The sequence below is a fragment of the Balaenoptera ricei genome, chromosome 3, assembly GCF_028023285.1.
Source record: "Balaenoptera ricei isolate mBalRic1 chromosome 3, mBalRic1.hap2, whole genome shotgun sequence".
In the NCBI taxonomy this organism is placed as follows: Eukaryota; Metazoa; Chordata; class Mammalia; order Artiodactyla; family Balaenopteridae; genus Balaenoptera; species Balaenoptera ricei.
The window spans coordinates 125,839,014-125,866,673 of NC_082641.1; the positions used below are offsets into that span (position 1 = coordinate 125,839,014).

General features: G+C 40.1%; 1 protein-coding gene across 4 annotated transcripts in view; it reads right to left on the reverse strand.

Moving 5' to 3' along the window:
- Positions 1-27,393, reverse strand: part of HTR4 (5-hydroxytryptamine receptor 4) — a 204,535-nt gene extending 177,142 nt beyond the window's left edge. For 2 of the 4 annotated variants that reach the window (XM_059919553.1, XM_059919549.1), the window contains exons 1-2: positions 26,848-26,943; positions 2,837-2,909 (exon numbers count right to left, since the gene is read on the reverse strand). In XM_059919553.1, coding sequence (XP_059775536.1) covers positions 2,837-2,862 — 26 coding nt within the window. In that variant the 5' untranslated portion in view covers positions 2,863-2,909; positions 26,848-26,943. Of the gene's footprint in view, positions 1-2,836; positions 2,910-26,847; positions 26,944-27,085; positions 27,166-27,302 lie in introns of those variants that run through there. The other 2 variants (XM_059919550.1, XM_059919551.1) reach the window with 2 other exon arrangements.
- Positions 27,394-27,660: the final 267 nt, after the last annotated feature.

A 27,660-nucleotide genomic window follows, 5' to 3' on the forward strand; every position in this document is an offset into this window, starting at 1 on the left:
CACTCATTTTCCTGTCTTCAGAGTAAGTTAAAAAATCCCTCTCCTGTGCCAGGGACCCAGACCCTTCGGCTTTCACTCTATACGGGCACTTTACCAAGTGAAGACATTTCCTTACCAAAAAAAAATTTCTGGTTCCTATTCTTCAAATGATAAAATTTACTCTATCTAGTTATACCTAGAACATGGGTTTCTGGACCCTAGTCATCTGCATAGTACCCTTGTGATTTTTTTCACATTCATTTATTAATGAATATTTTAAAAGTACATAATATTTTTCTTTTTTTCCAGCATTATGGAGATATAATTGACTTACAGCACTGTATAAGTTTAAGGTGTACAGCATAATGAGCTGACTTACATACATCATGAAATGATTATCACAATAATTTTAGTGACCATCCATCATCTCATACAGATACATAATTAAAGAAATAGAAAACAAATACTTGCTCTTGCAATGAGAGCTCTTAGGATTTACTCTCTTAACAAGGATGAAGGCAGGTAAAAGATGCAAACGCCTAAGTACCACATGATAAATATAATTAGCACTGCTGTATAGGGACTTCCCTGGCGGCACAGTGGTTAAGAATCCGCCTGCCAATGTAGGGCACATGGGTTCGAGCCCTGGTCTGGGAAGATCCCACATGTCACAGAGCGACTAAGCCTGTGCGCCACAACTGCTGAGCCTGCGCTCTAGGACCCACGTGCTGCAACTACTGAGCCCACGTGCTGCAACTACTGAAGTCCACGCACCAAGAGCCCGTGCTCCGCAACAAGAGAAGCCACCGCAATGAGAAGCCCGCGCACTGCAAGAAAGAGTAGCCCCCGCTCATCACAACTAGAGAAAGCCCGCGTGCAGCAACAAAAACCCAACATGGCCAATAATAATAATAATAATGAAAAAACACTGCTTATAATTTTTTTCTTTAAATAAAACTTACTTTCAAATTTTAAGTAAATGTATTTTAAAAGAAAACTCTATTTCACTACTATCAGTGGCAAAATAGTATTACCACCATAAGGTTACCTTAAAATAAATATTTATTTAAAAATAAAACAGACATTCATGTACCACCTAAAATCATCATGCATTACTATTGATCCATGCATCACAATTTGGTAAATAAATGTCCTTTACTATGGACACCCAGAGGGTGGGCTGAGAAGGAAATAGCTGGAAAGCCTGTGGCACTTGCATGTTACTAATGTTGTGGGTAGAGATGGGGCGTAGGTGAGGATGAGCATATGTTGACGGGATCAGGTTAGAAATCAGACAGAGAGGATGGTCCAGAGACAAGATTCCGAGGAGTGATATCATCTTGTATCCTGCATTGCAGATCTACAGCACCCAGGAGAATGGCTAATGTTCATTTAATTGAATTGTATTCTGCTATTAGAATCCAATGCTGCTATAAATAAATGTTGAAAAGCTGGAAATGTTAGGGATCATACTATCTGAATCATCCAAAAAGAAGTACTGATTTTAACCAGCTGATCCAGTTTAATACAATGTCTGAAACTTAAAACAATTTGATAAACTTATCACCATTGACACTGCTCACTTTGGCCTTTTAATTAATAAAAATAAAATGGAGACTCTCTAGATTCCACTATGCTTTCTCTGTGCAAATAATGCCACAAATTTTCAGAGGAAAATTAAGTATGTGGTACTAGCCTAAAAATCTCTGTTAAAGTCCTAAGACTCTGCATCAAGTCAGTGTGTTTGGTAAATATCAAAGTCCACGATGCTTCCATTGGGAGTGTAAAATGTTTTACTGCTGAATATAGAGTCTCTGTGCATACCTAAGTATACTAGAACATCACCCTATTTGAAATATATGTAGCACAATTACTGGCTGATCAATAACTCTTTATTAAATATCCACCATGTGCCAGGGATTATTCGTGAGACACATTCTACCCTTAAGGAACCCCTGCATTGGAGTGGTAGTACATCTTTGCAGCTCCAGTCACATTACACTAGAGTTTCTGTGAGTTTCTGTCAAGATATTTGACAGCTCCATTTTGTCACAGCGTTCTCCTACATCAAACACAGAGGCATAGTGCCTCTGATCTATGCCTGAAATGTGCTTTCCTACAGATCTCAAATGAAAGAAAAACTGCTCCTGTGATTGCACCAAGAATGTATTTTTTGAGCATGTCTTCCAGCTATTGATATCGATGATATCTTCAGCCTCAAATGCCAATTCATAACATTTAAACCTTATTGAATACAATTTTCTCCACAATATTTGGTTGTACCAAATAAAATGCAGCAAGCCTTTAAAGAAAAAAAAATCCCTAGAAGCCATCCTATTATTTGATCTCCAAGGGTTGCAGGAAATTACAGAAAAACAAAACAAAAATCATTTAGCTTTATGTAACTATACCATGCAACCATCATGTCACATAATCTAATGACCTGGTTGATAAAAGAACTGGCAAACTAGCACTTGTCACAAAAAGCTATTTAAACGTATATCTAAAGTTTAGATGTACAGATAAATATTCTTAAGCTATTTTTACCCCCATTTAAATACATCTTCTTTCTTCCTATTACAGAGATGAATATCTATTTTCATGGAAGAGCATCTCCCGTAATGCAGACTTTTAGTATAGGCATCTGGAATCATTTACAGCCATATTATATTTATCATTTAAACAGAAATGAAAAAACATTAATAATCAAACAGTACCACACTCATGATTATATATGAAATACTGAAGAAAATCCACATCTACTAGCTTTGTAACTCTACTACAACAGACTTTTCAGAGACCTTAGAGTTCAAATGACCACAATTTACAGCACAATGTATACAGAAATGTAACATACCTCACATTAGCATCAAGTTCGTCCATTACAGGAAATAGGCATGGGTGAGTTGGATTTCAGTGTGCACAGGGTACTGTAATGGGGAAATAAAAAAGAGATTAGACAAGAAAGTAATGTAGGAAAATAAAAGTCGTGAAGGGAAAAAATGCCAAATACTCATTGCTTCCTAATTATTAGGACTTTTGTAGTGTGTCGGAAAAGTATTTAATAAACAATACTACAGCAAAAAGCTATTGGCATACTGAGGTATGGCACAGCTGAGTACTGCAAAAAGTTTCTTTACATTTGACTAATCTCTTAGAGATTAAAACGTAAAGGTATTTCTTTTTACTCCATGTTTAATCTGTTTATTTGTTATTTTTTGCTCTTCCCAGATACATAGCTTGTTTATATGATCTGCATTAGGACACTAGTTGGTGAAAACAGGTAACTACATTGTTATGATTAAAATAGTACATTGCCTAAAATGGTCAGCCATCTTGTTTCCTATGAGGATTTTTCAGGTTGTTTTTTTTAAAAAAACCTTTTTGAGGGTGGATAAATCTCTTTGAGAATCTAGTAAACTCTTGAGAACCCTCTTCCTAGAAAAAAAAAATAGATGTGCATGTACATACATACACACTTTCTGGGGAGCCCATAATTCCTTGAGGCCCCTCCATGAACCCCAGGCTAAGAACTCACAACTGAAGAGGAGTCAATTTTCAAACTACTGTAAGTTCCTCTAGCATAGACCCTCAGAAGACCTTACACCCTTTAATGGATGGACACTCACTGATCTCCACCAAGTCTGATCTCTGAACTGGCTGTGTAGTTTCAGTTTTCAGAAGAATTCCTATATTTTTAACCACATTTGTTCTAAAACATGGTGAATCAGAGGACATAGGGGTGGAGCTCAGTCTGTTTCTTTTGGAGTTACCCTAAGCAAGACCCTTTCTCCTTCTAACTTCATCCTCTTCTTCTCAATAAACAGAAGGGATTGGAAGAGATGATCTCTGGGTTTACTTCTAGCTCTGATATTCTATAATTCCGTCTGCTGGTTTTCCAATAAAATTTTACATGGAAGAAAATGTAAATCTGTTTATCTACATAACAAAACCATGAAACTCAGCCTGGGCCCTTGGATTCCTTGGTCAAGGTGAACCAAACATATATGCCTGGCAGCCAGGAAAAGAATGGCAGGCCACCAGAGCTGGAAAGGACATGGGTCTCTCTGTGTTTTTCAAAGTTTATTCTTTAAAGCCTCTAAGATTAACATGGGCTCCCATGGGCATTTCTGGGTTTGTGACAGGTATGAGGAAGGCTCAGCCTACAGGACTCAATCCCCTACTCTGACCTCAAACAAAGCACTTCTGTCTACTTCTATCTCTTTTACATTTTGAATCTGGAATAATCTTTTATTTTAAGTACATAAGTACAAAGCCCTAACTACTGAAGCGGGAGGGTTCCAACCTTTGTACTCCTCTATCTAAAATCATTCCTGAAGTGAGATGGTGTGTGTGCACATCTATTTTTTTTCTAGGCAGATGATGATCAAGAGTTTACTAGATTCTCAAAGGGATATGATTACCCACCCTCAAAAACGGTTTAAAAAAACTGAAAATACTCATACTATTTTAATCATAACAATACAGTTACCTATTTTCACTAGCTAGTGTCCTAATGCAGATCGTATAAATAACCTATGTTTCTGGAAAGAGCAAAAATTAACAGATTAACATCCATTCCCATGGCTTAAAAAACAGTCTGTTCACTAGAGATTTCCAAAGTTATAAAGTCTAGGCCTTTCCCAGACTCATATCACCTACCTGACATCTCAACTTGTATGATTAAAAAGCATTTCAAACTAAACCCTTCACTTCCCGCTCCAGCACAAAACTTACTCCTCCCCTAGCATTCTCCATCTCAGGAAATGGCTCCACCATTTATCCAGTTGCACAGACAAAACACATTTTTTCACACCCTACAATAAAACTATCAGCAAACTCACTCCCTCTACTTTTTGAAAATGATTCCTCAATCTTTGACTTTTTTTCATTAACTCCAAAACCAGCACCTGGTCCAAGCCACCATCTCCTTTCCCAACTGGTGTCCTAACTACTCTCCTAACTTTCCTAACTGGTCTCCTGCTAGCTCCACTATCATCTCTTCTCCCCATGGTAGACAGAATATTTTTTAAATGGAAGTCAGATCATTTCTTGCCTATATAAAATTCTAGTGGCTTTCTGTCATGCTTAAAATAAAATCCAAACTCCTTATCATGATCTGGTCCCAGCTCCTCTCCAACCCAACTTTAGCCATGCCCCACCCCCTCACCACCTTTGAACTCTTTGGTTTTGCGTCTTTCCTTGACCATCATAGTAGGCTCTCACCTCAGAGCTTTTTCACTTGTTTCCTCTCCCTGGAATGCTACCATGTAGATCACTCCCTTACTTCCTTAGGGACACAGGAAATAAGGCTGTCACTTCCCCGACCATCTAAATAAAATTTCAGACCTCATTTTCTGAAAGTTTCCATCCTCTGTATCCACTCTATTTTTTTCTTCTTAGTACACACCTTATATATACGCCATTGCTTCTTTATTAGTGATCTATCTCCCTTACTAAAATATAAGTTTCAAGAGGGCATAGTTATATCTTGATCACTATTATAACTTCAGTGCCTAGAAAAATGCCTAAAGTATTCTCTTCATAGATACTTCTTGAGTCAACTAAGTAGTTAATTCGTTTTGCAAATGAGGAAACTGAGGTTTGAGAGCTTGTGACTCTCCCTCTGGGAGGTAGTATATGAACCACTGCAGAATAAATACTGTAATTTTTAAAAGTATCAAAAACCAGTTCAACTTATTTACTCTTTACTAAGTATTAACAAGTGCTAAATACTGTCCTTTTCCTTCTTCTCCAACCTCTGAGACGTTATGTCTATTGTTAGATGAAGAGACTAAGGGTCAAAGAGGTTACCTGACTTGCCAAAGTCACACAGCTAGCACTTAACCAAACTGAGAATTCAATCCAGGGTTGTCAATTCTGAAACTCAAGCTTTATCTTGCATAGTTTTGTTTTTTTTTTTAACATCTTTATTGCAGTATAATTGCTTTACAATGGTGTGTTACTTTCTGCTTTATAACAAAGTGAATCAGTTATACATATACATATGTTCCCATCTCTCTTCCCTCTTGCATAGTTTTTGTCATCCTATCACACTTCCTCCCAGTTAACAAGGGAAACTCCTCATGAAAGTGAATATTTCCTTTAATTTTCTGCTGACCATTTATTTCCTCTTTCTCTGAGAACAGTGCCTTGATTTTCCTTTGTGGAATGCCTCCCCTGCCTCAATCCCACTGATGAGCACATGACCAGGACTGGCCAATCAGAATAGTCCATTCTCTGGCCACAAGGATTCATTAACTCACCAGCTGGACTGTAAAGCCAGCCCTGGGATTTTTGCTAGAAAGAGCCTGTCTTTCCCCTGCTGTTGCTAAACTGATAGACTTTCAATTTAAAGCTGCTGGTGGCCATCAGTGCCACTTTGTGGGGAGAGCTTGTCTGAGAATGAAGCTAACACCCAAAGGAAAACAGAGTTGCAACATAGAGAATGCTGAGTCCTGATGAGATAATTTGAGGCTTAAGGTCTAGCAGTGTCTTAAGACAATTTTATACTTAAACTTCCCAATTATATTGAGCCAAAAAATTCTCTTTTTCCTCTGTAAGCCAATCTGAGTTGGGCCAACCATTATTTGAAACAAACAAACAAAAAAATCCTTAGTTATATACAAGAAAATCAACATTGTATTTGTATACAGATGAGAAGGAAGAAAAGCTGGAACTAAGGAAAACAGTTAAAAGCTAGCTAAAGTTCATTCATTGAAACTGCATTTGAAAATGTTACAACATGGGGAAAACTATATATTCATAGCAATGTACATTGTTATATTTTGCTCATGGAAACTCAATGAGCAAATTTAAAATGACTGCCATTTAACAAGCCAGTGAGAACATGCATTTTGTTAGAGATAAAGGAACAGTAACAAAAGAGAAGCTGGTGATTAGTACTTATCCTGAATTGATTCATCGATTATAGTCCACTATTTTCTGCCGTGCTCACCAGGGATATCTAATCTGAGCTGTGATTATAGGGACACCACTTGCTGGGAAGACTGCTCAGAGTGACAGTTGTGTGCAAGGAACCATGCTTTTATGTTGCATACTTATATTTCTGACTCCTTAACAAAATACTACCCAGTTAATTAAAAGTACAATCAACTGAGAGCATCTCCCATGCTCAGATATAAGCTACATCCCTTCTAAAAGTTCTAATTTGAAATTCAGTTAGCCCTCGTGTGCATATGGCACATGTGCATGTGTGTGTATGTGTGTGTTTTAATGATAGTCATGCTGTATCCTTGTCTCCTTCAGAGAAACACTCCTAGATCATCATAATCAGAAAAAAAAGCACAGCAAGTCCTGGGAAAGGGGTGGAAGAGGGAGCCAAATAAACCCTTCTACCATGTGAGGTACAAATGAAGGTCTCATTATTATCTCAGCAATAGGACATCAAGTCACTAATTATTCAAAACACTTTATCTGTCACAAAAGTAAAGCTACAGCAACATACAACTCCATCATATTCCTTGGAGCTTCTTTTCCTTGTTGGATACATTGAGACTGATCTTTCCTTAAAACGGGAGGAGAAGGAGGAGGAAGAGGTGAAATTCTTTATGCCACCAAATGCTGATTCCAACCCTTAGTTTTCTGGCTTACAAATTTTAAAAAACTAAAGGGCAAACCCCGAAGGTAAGCACACCCCATCTTTACCCTTGTTCTTTTACTCAGAATACTCTGAAAGATTGCTGTGGAACAGTTGTTAATGGTTAACAGAAGGTGTGTAGTTGCATCTCTATTATGAGAAGTGAGAGCACAGGGCTCACCTGTAAATAGTCCCCACCTATTGGAGTGAAATATTGATGTAGTTTGGTATAGTGCCAACATCTGCCTACTTGGAGCTATGTCATAACCTCAGCTTGCTTTGCTGCACTTTGGTTTTTTTCCTTTGGTTTTGGCCACATGGGCAGATATTCATGCATAACTGTGCATGGATTGACCACGTTTCTTTATAGAGTATGCCTACATGGGTTAAATTTCTACATCAAAGGGCATATTCCAATACCTTTGTTTTGGACAAGTGTCAGGAATAAGTAAAACATTATTTATCTTAATTGCCAAATTGAGGGTGGGAGCTTGGCACAATGGAAGGAACACTGGACCAGGAGTCACTCAGCTTGACCCACTACTAACTAACTCACTGTTCCTATTCTTAAGCAAGTCTGTTCATCAGTCTAGGTCTCAACTGTCCCAACTCTAGAATCAACTAGGCCAGAAGGTACTGGACAGGGTGAGCAAAGGGAGAAATTTCAAGGAATTAGAACTTCTCGGAAGTTAAAGGAAACTTTGAAAAGGTGAGTTGCTTGTCATTAGAGGCATTTAGGCAGCATGTGGGTAATTATTTAAGGATGTCTAAACAAGAAATGTGATTCTGGTGACTGATAAGGTTTCTTCCAATGCTAAAACTGTAGGACCGTGATAGTCTGTGTTAGTTCTGCTCAAATCCCTAGCAAAAGACCAAGTGTTTTGAATGATTTTCCAAATTAAAAAAATGTTATGATCAATTCACATATACTGTCCCAAACAGGCTCCATCTCCTGAGCACAATCACAGATATTTCTTAACAGGTGGGACTAAAAGAAGAGCAATGTAATGTGCAATTAACTAAAGCCAGATATTCGCTAAGAGTTAGCTGTCAAATGCTTGTTGTTGGCCTCATCACCTCATTACCCTAACTCACTACCAGCCATATGTACCAAAACAGCCAATCTCACCAGGATCAAACACACAAGCATTCCCCAAAATAGTCTTTTGCATCCCATGGTGATCATGATTTCCTAGTAACCTTCACTGTGATGAAAACTCTTGGATCACCTGAAAAATTGCAACTGTGCAAATTCTCACTAAATGGAAGAAAAAGAGCCCTCTCCTTGGCTATTTACTATGACTTTGTTTTCTGGAAAATATTTGGAATTTATAGGATGTTGTTTCACCATTTTACTTTTACTTCAATCAGCTGATCATACTCTCTAAAAGAATTTCTCTCTGTAAATTAGTCCTAAGAAAATTTACATTATTTGTTTATCTAGACATCTAAGTGATGGTAGTTCACAAGTGCAAATGCGTATAAACCATGAAAAAAAAAAAAAGAGTCTGTATTCCAGGAGCTAGACCTTCATTGCAAGTGTCTCTTTCTAGGGCTGATAGTCAAAATGCCGTTTGTGCTAAGTCATCTAGAAAGATTTAGTCTAAATAAAAACCTTCTAGCTGTTTCATTTCCATAACTGAAAATCCAAACAGATGCCAACTCAGTTACACTTAAGGGACCACCATTCTAATATATACAATTAGCATGCAAAATGGCTTTTAATTTTTTTCAAAATAATTAAGAATATTCTTTCTAGGTAAGAAAACATTTCTCAGCTATAGTCCCTTTATTAAAAAACTGATATTGAAAACAGCCCTTAACCAATGAAAGAATATTTAAGAGGCATACCCATTCTACCTTTGGGGAAAAAATGGACTACAGGAAATGTAAAGGAGGAATATGAACTTCCATTTCATGTAGAACTGAATGGAGTATATCTAGAGCATTTCTAGAAATTGTATTTTTTTAAGGCATAGATACCCCCACCACCCCCAAATAACGTGATGAGGACTGTGAGGTTACAAGAAATCAGATCCAATTAAATGTGGATCTGGATATTTCATGAAGAAAAAAAAGAAGATTCAAGTCATTTATTTATATATTTACTTTTCTGATCACTTGATTAATGTCCCACTCCCAATATGGTGACAGGTTCTACATGGAAAGAGACACAGTATGCGATCAGTATTTCTGAATGAATGGTAAGACATGATATGAAAGTTCAACTTGATAATTAGAGAAGCAATTAGCCTTGTCTTTGTGTTGCCAAAGGGGAGATGGTGGGAGTCTCAAGAGAAGTTTGAACCGCATTATGAGGTAAATCATCTGACATCAGAGCTGTCCAATTATTGACCTGTGTGCCTTGGCAAGTAACAAGGTCCACCTCAGTGGGAGGCTCAAACAGAAGCCAGAAAACCATCCGTCAGTCACGTTTGAGGGGACGAAGCAAGTCTTGGATGATTCTGAATTCTGATGAAATCCAGGAATGCAGCGAGAGCAGAACTAAATAAGAGACTGTTTACTGTAGAGCAGTGGTTCTCAAGTTTAAGCATGCATGAGAATCACCTGGAGGCTTGTTAAAACACAATGGCTGAGTCCTACCCCCAAGTTTCTGATTCAGTAAGTTTAGAATGAATAATTTGCATTTCTAACAAGTGCCCAGGTATTGCTGATGCTGCTGTTCTTGGGATGACTCCTTAAGGTAAAACACAGATTTCCCAATGTTTTCTCACGTCTCCTGGAGAAAGCACATGATATTAGGCAATAGGTGGATAGAAGTACCATTGGATCATATGGTAAAAAAATGTGTTTTTTCATTTTCTATTTTAATCACTGTTGTTTACACTGAAGAAAAGGATTCATATATGTGTCAGCTTATCTTCGAGTCCTTCCTGATATTTGGTAATCTCTCTTTTATAATAAAAAACGGGTCGAAGGCTCACAGGCTTTGGTTAGAAACACTACTGTCTTACTGGGGTCCCCTAAGAAGCAGATCTTGAGGTGAGGATTAAATAGATGCACATATTTGATTTGGCAGGTGCAGGTACACTGGCAGGGAAGTAATGATACAGGAAAGAGGATGAAAGGCAGCTTATAAGCCACTGAAGCTTAATCCCACAGGGAAGTTCTGGGAAACAGTGTAAAACGTATGCCTCAGAATTATCCTGGACAAGTGGGGAGGGAACTGGGGGTATTGATACTCCCACAGCCATTATGTATTGCTTAAGAGCTGTCCATAGGGGGACATGGATTCCCAGGCATCTCCAGTCCATTGTGCTTGTGAGAAAGGTGATTTCAGCAGACTGAGGGTAGCCCTCCAAAAATTATGTTGGTTCATCATTGGAAGTCAGGATGGTATACACAGAAATGGTAAGGGGATCTGTGGGAAAATGGGAGGAACAGTTGATAGTATCTGCTCCAACTATTTAGCTGAAATCTGATACATTGTGTTTTTTGCATTTTTTTTTTTTACAGTTACCTTCCATTTCTTGCAGTTGGTACTGGTTTCCACTTATAATTTTCTTTCTCTGTAAAATAAATTTTTTTAAGGCAAACTAACTGATCTAAAGAAAAGTGCTATGCAGATAATGCTCCAGATGCTTGCATGAGAAGGTGGCAAGAATCACAAGGGTAGTACTCAAATGACTGAAGTTTGGGAAATGCTAGCATAGTGGTTTAAAGCAGAGATTGGCAGTTGTTTTTTTGTTTTTTGTTTTCTGTAAAGGGCCATTTAGCAAATGTTTTAGGCTTTTTCAAGCATCAGATCATTATCACAGCTACTCAACTCTGGTGTTATAGTATGAAAACAGCCACAGACAATACATAAATGAATGAGCATGACTGTTTTCCAATAAAATTTATGTGTGGACACTGAATTTGAATCTCATATAATTTTCACTTGTCACAAAATAGTATTCTTCTTTAGATTTTTTTCAACAATTACAAAATGTAAAAATCATTCTGAGCTCGCAGGCCAGTCAAAAACAGGCAGCCAATCAGATAGTTTGCCAGCCCCTGATTCAAGGCATCAATTACCAGTATGCCCTTAGACAAATTACTTACTTTTCTTAGCCTCAGTGGCCTCATCTGTATAACAGGGGTAAGCATAATACCAATATCACAAAGTTACTGCAAAAAATAAATGAAAATGAATACTTAGAAAGCAGGTGCCCAGAAAGTTCACAATATAAAGTTAGCCAGCTATTGTATCAAGGTGGTCTCCAGTTTGGCAGTGCCTCAGTCACTGGAGTCTATATGTTTCATACTCTACTTCTCCACAAAGGCAGCTAGGCACCTGGGGGCTGATCTCCCCTACTTTGGGATGTGGTTACAGAAATTATTCTTCTTCTCTACAGAATAGGTCCCTGAAAGCTGAGCCTGAAAATACCCAAAGGGTTTTGTCACCACCGATTTCAGAGGCCTGGAATTGGGAGGTCAAGCCAAAATTTGCATTCCATCTAAATTAAGCTTCCAAATTAGTGTTTTGTATCTCGCAGAATTATGCTGCTGACAGTAGTGGTTCTCAAACATTCGAATACCTAAAAATCACTTGCAAAACTGCAGATTCAGGTGCCTCACTCAAAGAATATCTGAATCACTAGGTCCAGGAATCTGCATTTTAACAAATGTCTCAGTGATTCTGGTGCAGATGATTCATGGAGAGCAGTTTGGAAAACACATCAAGGTTGGACTGCAATCCACCAGGTGAGCATGCCCTTCTGAAATCCTCTTTAATTGTTTTCCTGTATCTGTTTAAATGCCTCATCAGCTGAGAGACCAGGATTACAGTATTTGCTATGCATGCCAAAAGAAAAGTCTACGCCAGCATATATACCTCTTCTGTCCTCACTCTTTTCTATTTCTCCTGAACCTCCTGGAGTAGAAAACAGTGTATACAGAACACTCTACTTCAGATATCATGTGCTGATTATCATATACAATTAAGCACGCCAGTGCAATCTCAAAGGACGTGTGCTATTTAGAGCTTAGATGTAAATTCTTGAGCAGAAGCTGCATCTTTACTGGACTAATAAGATGTTACCTCCCAAAAGGCTGCTGCCCACAGTTTCCTACCAATAGTTCCCAAACAAATCTCTTGGAAAATATAAAACCAAACCATAGATTTTAAAGGGGCCCACTTAACACAGAAGAGAAGACTCCTGGGGAAGAAGCAGGAGAGGAGTAATGACATGTTTCTATAACTGATATTTGTTTAACACATATTAAGTACCAAATTCTTCACATTCATTGCCTCATTTCATCTTCACATCATGCTACAAAGGAGTACTACAATTATACCATTTCACAGACAAGGAAACTGAGGCATAGAAAGAAGATGTTATCTAAGGCCACACCAGAGCCCAGACCTTTCAACCATTAAGTCATCCCATAAAGGATCCAGATCAACTTTTCCAGTTCATTTTTATTAATTAGATATTTATGTAGCTCATCAAAACTTACAGAATGTCTACTGCCACCTGAAAGAGAATAATTTTTTTGTTACGAAAGCCCAACTTTGCTCATAGCAGTATGTGACACTGAGTTCCTCATTTTGCTTCCATAAGTCCCAGGTCTCCAGCTGTTCAACGCGTTTAAGATATCCAGCCCACCGGTCTTGCATATCTGCTATTACTCATGAAGTTCAAATAAGATAACACATGTGAAAGTCCTCTGAACACTGTAAAAAGTTATCTAGAATGATAATTTCCCAGCCTATCATTTCCACAAATTATTTTAAAATGTTGAGAAGGAAGAGTGTTTTGCAAAATCATCTGTGTCAAAAATCAGATTTTCCAGAGATTTGGTAGGTGGTAAAGTACCTATATTTGTGGAGCAGAAGAAACACTGCTTCTACATGGAAAGTAGACTATCATGGCTCAATGCAATGGAAATTTCAGGGGCTTGAGAATCAGATGACCTGGGTGCTGGTCATTGCCCTGCCACTAAGTGACCTTGAGTGAGTCTTTCTTTCTCCCCTTCCAGGAGATACAATGCTGCTTGGCGGTTAAGAAAATGGTTTGGGGGAGTCAGAGCAACAGCATTAAATCCACTACCTCCTCAGGAATGACCTTAGGCAAGTCATGTCACCTGTCTTGGTCTCAGTTTCCCAGTGATAAAAACGAGAATTAGAAACAACAGCTTAAGAGAGACCTTCAAGATGGCAGAGGAGTAAGACGTGGAGATCACCTTCCCCCCCATAAATACATCAAAAATAAGGAACAGCTCCTACAGAACACCTACTGAACGCTGGCAGAAGACCTCAGACTTCCCAAAAGGCAAGAAACTCCCCACGTACCTGGGTAGGACAAAAGAAAAAAGAAAAAACAGAGACAAAAGAATGGGGATGGGACCTGAACCTCAGGGAAGGAGATGTAAAGGAGGAAAAGTTTCCACACACTAGGAAGCCCCTTCACTGGTGGAGACAGGGGTGGGCGGGGTGGGGAGGGGGAAGCTTTGGAGCCACAGAGGAGAGCGCAGCAACAGGGGTGCAGAGGGCAAAGCGGAGAGAGTCCCGCACAGAGGATCGGTGTCGACCAGCCCTCACCAGCCGGAGAGGCTTGTCTGCTCACCCGCCGGGGCGGGTGGGGGCTGGGAGCTGAGGCTCGGGCTTCAGAGGTCAGATCCCAGGGAGAGGACTGGGGTTGGCTGCGTGAACACAGCCTGAAGGGGGCTAGTGCGCCACAGCTAGCCGGGAGGGAATCCAGGAAAAAGTCTGGACCTGCCTAACAGGCAAGAGACCATTGTTTCAGGGTGCACGAGGAGAGGGGATTCAGACCACCGCCTAAATGAGCTCCAGAGATGGGCGCGAGCCTCGTCTATCAGCACGGACACCAGAGACGGGCAGGAGACGCTAAGGCTGCTGCTGCAACCACCAAGAACCCTGTGTGCGAGCACAGGTCACTATCCACACCTCCCCTCCTGGAAGCCTGTGCAGCCCACCACTGCCACGGTCCCGTGACCCAGGGACAACTTCCCCGGGAGAACGCACAGCGCACCTCAGGCTGTTGCAACGTCATGCCAGCCTCTGCAGCTGGAGGCTCACCCCGCATCCCGTACCCCTCCTTCCCCCTGGCCTGAGTGAACCAGAGCCCCCTAATCAGCTGCTACTTTAACCCCATCCTGTCTGGGCGGGTAACAGACGCCCTCAGGTGACCTACACACAAAGGCAGGGCAAAATCCAAAGGTGAACCCCAGGAGCTGTGCGAACAAAGAAGAGAAAGGGAAATTTCCCCCAGCAGCCTCAGGAGCAGAGGATTAAATCTCCACAATCAACTTGATGTACCCTGCATCTGTGGAATACCTGAATAGATAATGAATCATCCCAAATTGAGGCAGTGGACTTTGAGAGCAACTGTAGACTTGGGGGTTGCTGTATGCGCCTGACTGGTTTCTGGTTTTATGTTTATCTTAGTTTAGTATTTAGAGTTGATTATCATTGGTAGATTTGTTTATTGATTTGGTTGCTCTCTTCCTTTTTATATATAGACATATATTTTTTTTCTTTTTCTCTTTTTGTGAGTGTGTATGTGTATGCTTCTTTGTGTGATTTTCTCTGTATAGCTTTGCTTTTACTATTTGTCCTAGGGTTCTGTCTATCCGTTTTTTTTGTTTTTTGCTTTTTGTTTTTTTAGTATAGTTTTTAGCACTTGTTATCATTGGTGGATTTGTTTTTTGGTTTGGTTGCTCTCTTCTTTCTTTCTTGCTTTCTTTTATTACTTTTTAATATTTTTATTTTTAATAATTTATTTAAATTTTCTATTTTAAGTATTTTATTTATTTATTTATTTATTTATTTTCGTTCTTTCTTTCTTTTATTCTCCTTTTCTTCTGAGCCGTGTAGCTGACAGGGTCTTGGTGCTCTGGCCGGGTGTCAGGCCTGTGTCTCTGAGGTGGGAGAGCTGAGTTCAGGACATTGGTTCACCAGAGACCTCCTGGCCCCACATAATATCAAACAGCAAAAGCTCTCCCAGAGATCTCCATCTCTAAGCTAAGACCAAGCTCCACTCAACAACCAGTAAACTACAGTGCTGGACACCCTATGCCAAACAACTAGCAAGAGAGGAACACAACCCCACCCATTAGCAGAGAGGCTGCCTAAAATCATAATAAGGTCACAGACACCCCAAAACACACCACCAGACATGGTCCTGCCCACCAGAAAGACAAGATCCAGCCTCATCCACCAGAACACAGGCACCAGTCCCCTCCAGCAGGAAGCCTACACAACCCAGTGAACCAACCTTAGCCACTGGGGGCAGACACCAAAAAAAAAGGGGAACTACGAACCTGCAGCCTGTGAAAAGGAGACCCCAAACACAGTAAGTTAAGCAAAATTAAAAGAGAAACACACATCACATGAAGGAGCAATGTAAAAACCCACCCGACCAAACAAACGAAGAGGAAATAGGCAGTCTACCTGAAACAGAATTCAGAGTAATGATAGTAAAAATGATCCAAAATCTGGGAAACAGAATGGAGAAAATACAGGAAACATTTAACAAGGACCTAGAAGAACTAAAGAGCAAACAATGATGAACAACACACTAAATGAAATTTTAAATTCTCTAGAAGGAATCAATAGCAGAATAACTGAGGCAGAAGAACGGATAAGTGACCTGGAAGATAAAATAGTGGAAATAACTACCGCAGAGCAGAATAAAGAAAAAGAATGAAAAGAATTGAGAACAGACTCAGAGACCTCTGGGACAACATTAAACACACGAACATTCAAATTATAGGGGTCCCAGAAGAGAAAAAGAAAGGGACTGAGAAATTATTTGAAGAGATTATAGTTGAACACTTCCCTAATATGGGAAAGGAAATAGTCAATCAAGTCCAGGAAGTGCAGAGAGTCCCATACAGGATAAATCCAAGGAGAAACATGCCAAGACACATATTAATCAAACTATCAAAAATTAAAAACAAAGAAAAAATATTAAAAGCATCAAGGGAAAAGCAACAAATAACATACAAGCGAATCCCCATAAGGTTAACAGCTGATCTTTCAGCAGAAACTCTGCAAGCCAGAAGGGAGTGGCAGGACATATTTAAAGTGATGAAAGGGAAAAATCTACAACCAAGTTTATTCTACCCAGCAAGGGTCTCCCTTCAGATTCGATGGAGAAGTTAAAACCTTTACAGACAAGCAATAGCTAAGAGAATTTAGCATCAACAAACCAGCTTTACAAAAAATGCTAAAGGAACTTCTCTAGGCAAGAAACACAAGAGAAGGAAAAGACCTACAATAACAAACCCAAAATAATTAAGAAAATGGTAATAGGAACATACATATTGATAATTACCTTAAATGTAAATGGATTAAATGCTCCAACCAAATGATATATACTGGCTGAATGGATATAAAAACAAGACCCATATATATGCTGTCTACAAGAGACCCACTTCAGACCTAAGGACACATACAGACTGAAACTGAGGGGATGGAAAAATATATTCCATGCAAATGGACACCAAAAGAAAGCTGCAGTAGCAATTCTCATATCAGACAAAATAGACTTTAAAATAAAGACTATTACAAGAGACAAAGAAGGACACTACATAATGATCAAGGGATCAATCCAAGAAGAAGATATAACAATTGTAAATATTTATGTACCCAACATAGGAACACCTCAATATATAAGGCAAATGCTAACAGCCATAAAAGGGGAAATCGACAGTAACACAATCATCGTAGGGGACTTTAACACCCCACTTTCATCAATGGATAGATCATCCAAAATAAAAATAAATAAGGAAACACAAGCTGTAAATGATACATAAAACAAGATGGATTTAATTGATATTTATAGGACATTCCATCCAAAAGAACAGAATACACTTTCTTCTCAAGTGCTCATGGAACATTCTCCAGGATAGATCATATCTTGGGTCACAAATCAAGCCTCGGTAAATTTTCTTAAATTGATATCATATCAAGTATCTTTTCCGACCACAACGCTATGAGACTAGATATCAATTACAGGAAAAAATCTGTAAAAAATACAAACACATGGAGGTTAAACAGTACACTACTAAATAACCAAGAGATCACTGAAGAAATCAAAGAGGAAATCAAAAAGTACCTAGAAACAAATGACAATGAAAACATGATGACCCAAAACCTACGGATGCAGCGAAAGCAGTTCTAAGAGGGAAGTTTATAGCAATAAAATCTTACCTCAAGAAACAAGAAAAATCTCAAATAAACAACCTAAAGCAATTAGAGAAAGAAGAAAAAAAAAAACCCCAAAGCTAGCAGAAGGAAAGAAATCAAAAAGATCAGATCAGAAATAAATGAAAAAGAAATCAAGGAAACAATAGCAAAGATCAATAAAACTAAAAGCTAGTTCTTTGAGAAGGTAAACAAAATTGATAAACCATTAGCCAGACTCATCACGAAAAAAAGGGAGAAGACTCAAATCAGTAGAATTAGAAATGCAAAAGGAGAAGTAACAACTGACACTGCAGAAGTACAAAGGATCATGAGAGATTACTACAAGCAACCATATGCCACTAAAATGGACAACCTGGAAAAAATGGACCAATTCTTAGAAAAACACAACCTTCTGAGACTGAACCAGGAAGAAATAGAAAATATAAACAGACCAATCACAAGCACTGAAACTGAAACTGTGATTAAACATATTCCAACAAACAACAGCCCAGGACCAGATGGCTTCACAGGTGAATTCTAACAACATTTAGAGAAGAACTGACACCTATACTTCTCAAACTCGTCCAAAATATAGCAGAGGGAGGAACACTCCAAAACTCATTGTACGAGGCCACCATCACCCTGATACCAAAACCAGACAAAGATGTCACAAAGAAAGAAAACTACAGGCCAACATCACTGATGAACATAAATGCAAAAATCCTCAACAAAATACTAGCAAACAGAATCCAACAGCACATTAAAAGGATCATACACCATGATCAAGTGGGGTTTATCCCAGGAATGCAAGGTTTCTTCAATATACGCACATCAATCAATGTGATAAAACATATTAACAAATTGAAGGATAAAAACCATATGATCATCTCAATAGATGCAGAAAAAGCTTTTGACAAAATTCAACACCCATTTATGATAAAAACCCTCCAGAAAGTAGGCATAGAGCGAACTTACCTCAACATAATAAAGGCCATATATAACAAACCCACAGCCAACATCGTTCTCAATGTTGAAAAACTGAAACCTTTTCCTCTAAGATCAGGAAAAAGACAAGGTTTTCCACTCTCACCACTATTATTCAACATAGATTTGGAAGTTTTAGCCACAGCAATCAGAGAAAATAACAAAATAAAAAGAATCCAAATCGGAAAAGAAGTAAAGCTGCCACTGTTTGCAGATGACAAGATAGTATACATAGAGAACCCTAAAGATGCTACCAGAAAACGACTAGAGCTAATCAATGAATTTGGTAAAGTAGCAGGATACAAAATTAATGCACAGAAATCTCTTGCATTCCTATACACTAATGATGAAAAATCTGAAAGAGAAATTATGGAAACACTCCCATTTACCACTGCAACAAAAAGAATAAAATACCTAGGAATAAACCTACCTGAGAGAAAAGACCTGTATGCAGAAAACTATAAGACACTGATGAAAGAAATTAAAGATGATACAAATAGATGTAGAGATATATCATGTTCTTGGATTGGAAGAATCAACATTGTGAAAAGGACTATACTACCCAAAGCAACCTACAGATTCAATGCAATCCCCATCAAACTACCAATGGCATTTTTCACAGAACTAGAACAAAAAATTTCAGTTTGTATAGAAACACAAAAGACCCTGAATAGCCCAAGCAATCTTGAGAAAGAAAAACGGAGCTGGAGGAATCAGGCTCCCAGACTTCAGACTATACTACAAAGCTACAGTAATCAAGACAGTATGGTACTGGCACAAAAACAGAAATATAGATCAATGGAACAGGAGAGAAAGCCCAGAGATAAACCCATGCACATATGGTCAGCTTATTTTTGATAAAGGAGGCAAGAATATACAATGGAGAAAAGACAGCCTCTTCAGTAAGTGGTGCTGGGAAAACTGGACAGCTACATGTAAAAGAATGAAATTTGAACACTCCCTAACACCATACACAAAAATAAACTCAAAATGGATTAAAGACCTAAATGTAAGGCCAGACACTATAAAACTCTTAGAGGAAAAGATAGGCAGAATACTCTGTGACATAAATCACAGCAAGATCTTTTTTGACCCACCTCCTAGAGAAATGGAAATAAAAACAAAAATAAACAAATGGGACCTAATGAAACTTAAAAGCTTTTGCACAGCAAAGTAAACCATAAACAAGACGAAAGGACAACCCTCAGAATGCGAGAAAATATTTGCAAATGAAGCAACTGACAAAGGATTAATCTCCAAAATTTACAAGCAGCTCATGCAGCTCAATGTCAAAAAAACAAACAACCCAATCCAAAAATGGGCAGAAGACCAAAGAAGATATACAAATTACCAACAAATACATGAAAAGATGCTCAACATCACTAATCATTAGAGAAATGCAAATCAAAACTACAATGAGGTACCACCTCACACCGGTCAGAATGGCCATCATCAAAAAATCTACAAACAATAAATGCTGGAGAGGGTGTGGAGAAAAGGGAACCCTCTTGCACTTTTGGTGGGTATGTAAATTGATGGAGAATATTATGGAGCTTCCTTAAAAAACTAAAGATAGAACTACCATACGACCCAGCAATCCCACTACTGGGCATATACCGTGAGAAAACCATAATTCAAAAAGAGTCATGTACCACAATGTTCATTGCAGCTCTATTTACAATAGCCAGGACATGGAAGCAACCTAAGTGTCCATCAACAGATGAATGGATAAAGAAGATGTGGCACATATATACAATGGAAGATTGCTCAGCCATAAAAAGAAATGAAATTGAGTTATTTGTAGTGAGGTGGATGGACCTAGAGTCTGTCATACAGAGTGAAGTAAGTCAGAAAGGGAAAAGCAAATACTGTATGCTAGCACATATATATAGAATGTAAAAAATAAAAAAAAAAGAAAGGTTCTGAAGAACCTAGGGGCAGGACAGGAATAAAGACACAGACGTAGAGAATGGACTTGAGGACACGGGGAGGGGGAAGGGTAAGCTGGGACGAAGTGAGAGAGTGGCATGGACATATATACACTACCAAATGTAAAATACTGAGCTAGTGGAGAGCAGCCGCATAGCACAGGGAGATCAGTTCAGTGCTTTGTGACCACCTAGAGGGATGGGATAGGGAGAGTGGGAGGGAGACACAAGAGGGAGGAGATACAGGGATATATGTATATGTATAGCTGATTCACTTTGTTATAAAGCAGAAACCAACACACCGTTGTAAAGCAATTATACTCCAATAAAGATGTTAAAAAAAATAAAAATAAGAAATCTTTAATTTTTTTAAAAAAGGAACAACAGCTTACTTTGAAATCATCCAAAAAATGAATTGCTGAATGGATAGAGGAGTGAATAGATAGAAATATGATAGAGCAAGTTAGTAAAATGTTAATTGTAGAACCTATGTGGTAAGTATATGGGTATTCACTATACAAGTCTTTCAACATTTAAGTAGTTTTTTTTACAATAAAATATTGGGAAATAAACCCCCAAAAAGGCAACAACATGGTTGTTAGAAGAGTTGGATCAGATATAGAGCTCTCAGCAATGCTCATGGTAAGTGCTTGGCATATTTTAGAAATGATTATTTACTGTACAGGTAGAAGATGGGACAAGAGGATAGATCCCTTCAGCTCGTACAATCTGTGAGTCAGAGCTGTGCTAGGTGAGCCCCAGACATGACATGCATGAGCAGAGTGAGAAGCCAGGCCACGTGGCATAGAGACCAGATGGACAGGGAGGAGCCAGGATGCAGTCACAGAAGTATGAGAAACCAGGAGGTATGCACAAATGAAAGCTGCAGGACCCTATGCAGGGAATGGCTAACATGGGGAGGACCTTGAAAATAAAGGCAAATGGCCATTATTACATGCCAAATTAATGTGTTTCTCTCTCAACTATCCCTTTGGTAGGAGACATGCATCAGATTTAGAGTCAAACCTGAGTTCAAATTCTGTGTCTGCCAACTAGGTATGTGACAACAGGAGATATTCATTCAAGCATCTTCTACACCACTTTTACTAGGAATACCTACCACAATACAAGAGTGAGCCCACAGCAACTACTCTTCTGCTATGACCTTGGGCCATCAGATCCTTTCTCTTGAGAGTTTGAACCAAGAGACACACTTGTGGGAATGTGTCATATTAACTGAAGAGCAATGGGGAAAAGATTGTGAATGCCTGCAACTGAGTTCTCCAGAGATGACCTGGTTCCCATCCTTCCTGGGGTCTAGTTCCTTGATCTATGAGAAGTCCCATTATCCTTCCAATAAATTTCACTTTCTGTTTAAGCAAGCTAAAGTTGGCTTTTATTATGTATGAGGAAAAAATATATTTACTAATACAATTAGCTTTCTAATAATATGAGTTTATTTAAATTTCCAGGCCTTGGTTTCCTCATCGCTAAACAACAACAAAAACCCCTCATCTCTCAGTGATAGATTGAAAAATTTTAAAAAACTAGGTGTAACAACTCCACAGCACAGAGTAAGTATCCAATAAACATTATTTAAATTGCATCTGAGTTTCACAATCACTAAATCTTTCTGAGTAAGTACTCGGAGACACCTTGTTTAGGTGTAGGATGTGTGGTCATGCAAAAAGAGACTGATGCTGGCAGTCAAGAAGAAGAAAGGAGTTGACTGAGTTTGAAATTTGGTTTTAAAAGAAACTTTTCTGATTGAAATTTAAAAAAAATTAATCAGTTACATATTAATGTTTTGACTGGAGTTTCTGTTGGGTTTCTTCATTGTGCTGCTGATGATTCGAAAGGGAAAAATGTATAAAGCAACAGGAAGCAAAAGCTGGATGCACAGATAACATATATTTCTTAATCTCAGAGGGACTGGTCAGAATTTATCTGGCAGTAGACAAGATATTAAAGCACTTTTTATTTGGATTACTCTGTGACTAATGAGGACTTTTATCACCCAAATTGAGTGGTAGGTGGAAGGAGGGAACAAGAAAAGATCTAAGATCAGAACTATTAACCCAGAAGTATCACAGCTGAGAAAAAGAATACGTTTTTCTGAAATTCAAAATGAGAGGCAAAGCTTAGATGCTTAGTGAGAGATGTCAATTAGCCCCTAGCACTTATTGTCTTTCAATCTTGCTTTATTTATTGATTCTCCTAAATCCAAATATTTAGTGATCTTAAAAATAAGATACCTTTTTATTTAAAAAATCTCAAGTGGGTGAGTTGTGAGCTTTATTTGGTTATTAGGTCTTAACCATGTGGTTTTCCAATTGTGGTCCCTGGAAAGCAGCATCAGCATCACCTGGGAATCTGTTAGAAATGCAAATCCTCAGACCCCAACCCAGAAGCACTGAATCAGAAACTCTAGGAGTGGGGATCAGCAATCTGTGTGTTGATATAGGGTCTTAAAGGAAATAGTCAACCTTCTTAGGGCTTGCCTTGGATCTTCAATATTAATGGTAATTGGTAAAGTAGTCATTCTTACTCTGACTATACTTAAGGTTAGCCCTATCCATAAGCCTGTTGGGTGGCTATTTATATCACACTTATATTTCCCTCTCTCCAAATGTGTACTACTTTCTACTGTCCCAAAGTATAAAAACAGCAAGCAGAATGGAAGAATGAAACAGCGGGCCAAGAAGAATACAGAAGGAGGGAATTGATAAAAATATGGCAACTTTAATTTGGGTGATAAAAGAGATATCTAAAGTTTAGATAATAGTGAGGACTTAATGGAAAAAGAAATGTCTCAGCCATTGTTTGCTTCTTTCTGCCATTCTTCCTTTCCCTTGAGCCCTTCTCCCCCAATTTAACCAACCCTGCCACCACCTCTCTCACTCTGCATATGCCTGAGAGCTATTTCTGAATAACCTGAATTACAAAGAGAGAGGAGAAGACAAAAAAGGGAAGAAGTCACAATATGTCAACTGAATACAACTATCAACCTCACAGTCTCTAACCTTCCCAGAAGCAGACTTGATTCTACAATTGAAACAGACAATGTTTAAGATCATTTCTACCCTGTAACATCAAGATCCCATTCTCAGAGGCAGTTTAATGTGGGGAACAAAGTTTCAAAACAAAGACTCTGGAGCACACAGCCCAACCCCAGCTCCACCACTTCACAGCTAAACGAACTTGGACATGTTATTCCACCTCTCTAAGTATGAGTTACCCCATCTCTAATAAGACGGAGAGAATAAAGTATCTCTCCTATAGGATTCTTAATGCAGATTAAATGAGATTATCCATGTAAAGCATTTAGAACTGTGTCTGGCACATAATAAGGGCTGGATTAATGTGAGCTATTAGGATCATTACTATGTTGTCTCTAAAACACTTCTCAGCCTTCAGCAGCATCTTGAGCATTTCCAGACATAGCAACAAGGCAGTGAGAAACCAGGAGGGATAAAGGTAAATGTGTGAGGGTGGCTACTTTGGAAGGGAGTGGAAAAGCAGCTAGCAACACAGCAGTTCATCTATCTACTAAAATACTTTGTTGTAAGGTCTTTCTGTTCAAGGCCCCAAGATTTGTGTTTGAATTACAACAGTCGTTCTCAACAGGTGTTTGGGGGGTACTTTGTCCCCCAAGGAGATACTGGTAACATCTGGAGATATTTTTGGTTATCACAACAGGGAGTCGCTACTGGCATCTAATGGGTGCCAGAGATGCTGCTAAACATCCTACTATGGACAAGCTAGGCCCTCACAACAAAAAATTATCTAGCCCAAAACATTAATGGTACAAGAGGTTTGAGAAACCCTGAATTACAACGTTGTTTGAAGTTATCTTAAAGAAGGCTTGACAGATTTTTTTTTAATTTTCAAAAAGGCAATAGTATGGAAGATTTTGGCACTTGATGGGAGGTGAGAATGGGTGACCTGTAAGACCTTTCCAACTCTAAGGCTTGATGTGTGCAGTTAATGCTCAACCACAAAACTAAGTCAATAGTGCATTTTCACCCTTTTCCCTTTGCCTAGTTCCTTTCCCTGAAGACAAACTGAATTTTTTTTTTAAAAAGATGGTTAGATATTGGAAGGTAATCATAAGACATTAGGATAAAATTTTCTCACTAAAACAAAGAACATCAATGATAATCAGATAATTTTAGAGCTGGAAAAAACCTTGGATATGATTTAGCAAATAGACTCTAGTCGAAATCTTCCATTTCATTTCACAGATGAAGAAACTGAGATTTAGAAAGGCTGAGAGACTTGATCTAGGTCACATAATACTACAACCATCAGAAGGTCCAGATTCTTCCAAAGAACTTATGTATTACTCACTGATAATATCAAGGGACTTCTCTATGTGCCTTTATTTTGCATTTTTTCAATGATCACAATCTGTATCTGTTCCTATCTCTGGAAATCCCTGAATATGGGTCTCACCTGATTAGGTGCTGGAAGTGGGAATAAAAAACAAACAAACAAAAAAATTAGGTTCAAGAGATATTGAGCAAAAATGGATAAGACCCACCTATTGATTAAGCTGTGGTCGCTACTGATAAAGAAAGAGGAGAAATAAAGAGGTGACTTCAGTTCCCAGCCAGGGTGACTTGGAGGATGGTGGTGGTTCAATAATAGATGGGGAAGTCAGGAGGTGGTCTGGGTAGCAGGTACTTATGCTGGGTTTCAGGTGCTGTTCTTCAGTCTGTGAAGTTAGGGAAAGAGATGAGGGGATGAACAGTGTCAGGGGCGTCCGGGAGAACTCGAGTGGAAGAACACATTCAGTTTGGAGGTTACAAGGCCACTGTGGCCCCTAGAAGGAGCAGCTTCAGGACTGAAATCCAGATAACTCAGAGGAACCAAGAGCGTCACTGTCCTCTGAGCCCTAGGACCTCTGTCTGCTCAACATGTGCTGAACTGAACACTCCCTGAAGCTCCTGCTAGCCTGATGTGCTACAGTTCTCCTGGAGTTTAAATGATGACCCACTGAACTGTACAATAATAATTATAACAAAGACATTTCCCAAAACACAGGAGTGAGTGTAGGCTAAGTAAGGTTGGCATGGAAAAAATAAACGTAAGATGGAAAAATGACTCGAGAATGATGCAAATCCTCTTTACTTTATACTAATTTTTTCCACACTCATCATTTCTTGAGAGCTGCTCCTCAGAGCTCCATGAGTCTCATCCATGTCCTGACTTCTTCCTTGTTTCTAGGGAACTGCATCCGTCACCAGTGTTCTTTCCCTTCATCATCTGGGCTCACCAGCAGCACGCAGCAACTTCTCCTCCCTCATCACCAATGCTGAAGTTCCACACAGGGGACTAGGCAAACACCACCCACCACCTCCAGGGTCACCCACAGCTTTTGACCTGGGGACTCCGTCCCAACAATATTAAGACAGGAGAGCAAACTAGCCTCAGTGTCCTTCCATCAAAAGCCGCCATTTGGTTCATGCCAAACCTGTACCCTAAGAAACATTTTTTGTGTATTTTAATGAACCAATGGGAAATCAAGCCAATGTTTTCTAGGAAGACAAGCTCATGCCATGACTTCTCCACCTCTGCCAGCCATCACTTCCCTGTATCAACAGCCACTTCTTCCAAAGGCAACTAACAGCACAGTGCCACACACTGGGTAGCAAGCTGAGAAGAAATGCATCTTAAATTGGGATTGGGATTCTGTGAAAGACAACTGCAGGAAGCTAGCCCTGGCAGCCACAGCGAACGCTTCATGCAGCACAGCGTGCCCACACACTCACGGTCACTTAACACACACAGCCAGGTATACACTCCGGGTATGCATATCTTGTCTCACTCACACACACACATACACACACAGAGTTAGACAGAGTACACTCTCTCCGTTACACATCCAGGACCATCCATACCGTCCACACATGTACCCTGTCTCTCTCTCTCTCTCTCTCACACACACACACACACACACACACACACACACACACACAGAGTTAGACAGAGTACACTCTCTCCGTTACACATCCAGGACCATCCATACCGTCCACACATGTACCCTGTCTCTCTCTCTCTCTCTCTCTCACACACACACACACACACGGTTATATACGCACAGCCTATGTTGTTTCTGTCTCTCACACACACACCCTTTACACACACTACCTCACAGAGCCAGCGAACACACAAGCAGTTTCACAAGTACTTACGTATACAAGTGTAGGGCACTAGCCCCAACCCTAGTGGTCCCACGCAGGAGGCATGTCCTACACGACCAGCCAGCCCACCTACAGCCTGAGCCGCCACGCAGCCCATCCCTGAGGTAAAGCCGGGTCCCATAAGTCCAGAGCCCCCAGCGCGTCGCCGTCGCGCCGCCCCGCCCCCGCCGCGTCCCCGCAAACACGTGGGCTCGCAGGGTCGTGACCCCTGCGCCCTCGCCGCACCTACCCTCCGCCTGAGGCGAGGGAGCGAGGCGCCCTGGCGGACCGGACCCGCCACCCCTCGCCGCGGAGCCGAGCTTCTGCCGCCGCGCTCCCAGCCGCTGCCTGCGCCCTCCCCGCCGCCCCCTCGGGTGCGGGCTTCAGCCCCCGCGCTGGGAGGCTGGCGAGCGCGAGGCGCGGGCCCGCCCGGGGCTGCGGGCGGAGGGACCCCAGCGCAGGCTCACCTGGGCGGGCCGAGCATCGTCCTCCTCCCGGCCGGCCGAGACTGGCTCCGCAGGCTCAGCAGCCCCCAGCCCGCGTGGTCCTCGCGGCCGCCCCCTGCGGACGCCGGGGGTGGCTGTGGCGCGGCCGGGCGCGCAAGGCAGTGGGCGCAGGGGTGACGGAGGGACCTCACCCCTCGGGGCGGGCCAGCGGGGCGCCTTCCCCGGGGAGCGCTGCCCAACAGAGGAAGCTAGCCCTGGGCTCACTGCTGGCTCCTGGGTAACCCTGGGCAAGTTGGTTAACCTCTCTAAGTACCCATTCCTCTACTGAAAGATAATAAACGTGAAAACGGAAAGTGCCTGTGGTGTCCGTGCTAAGGGA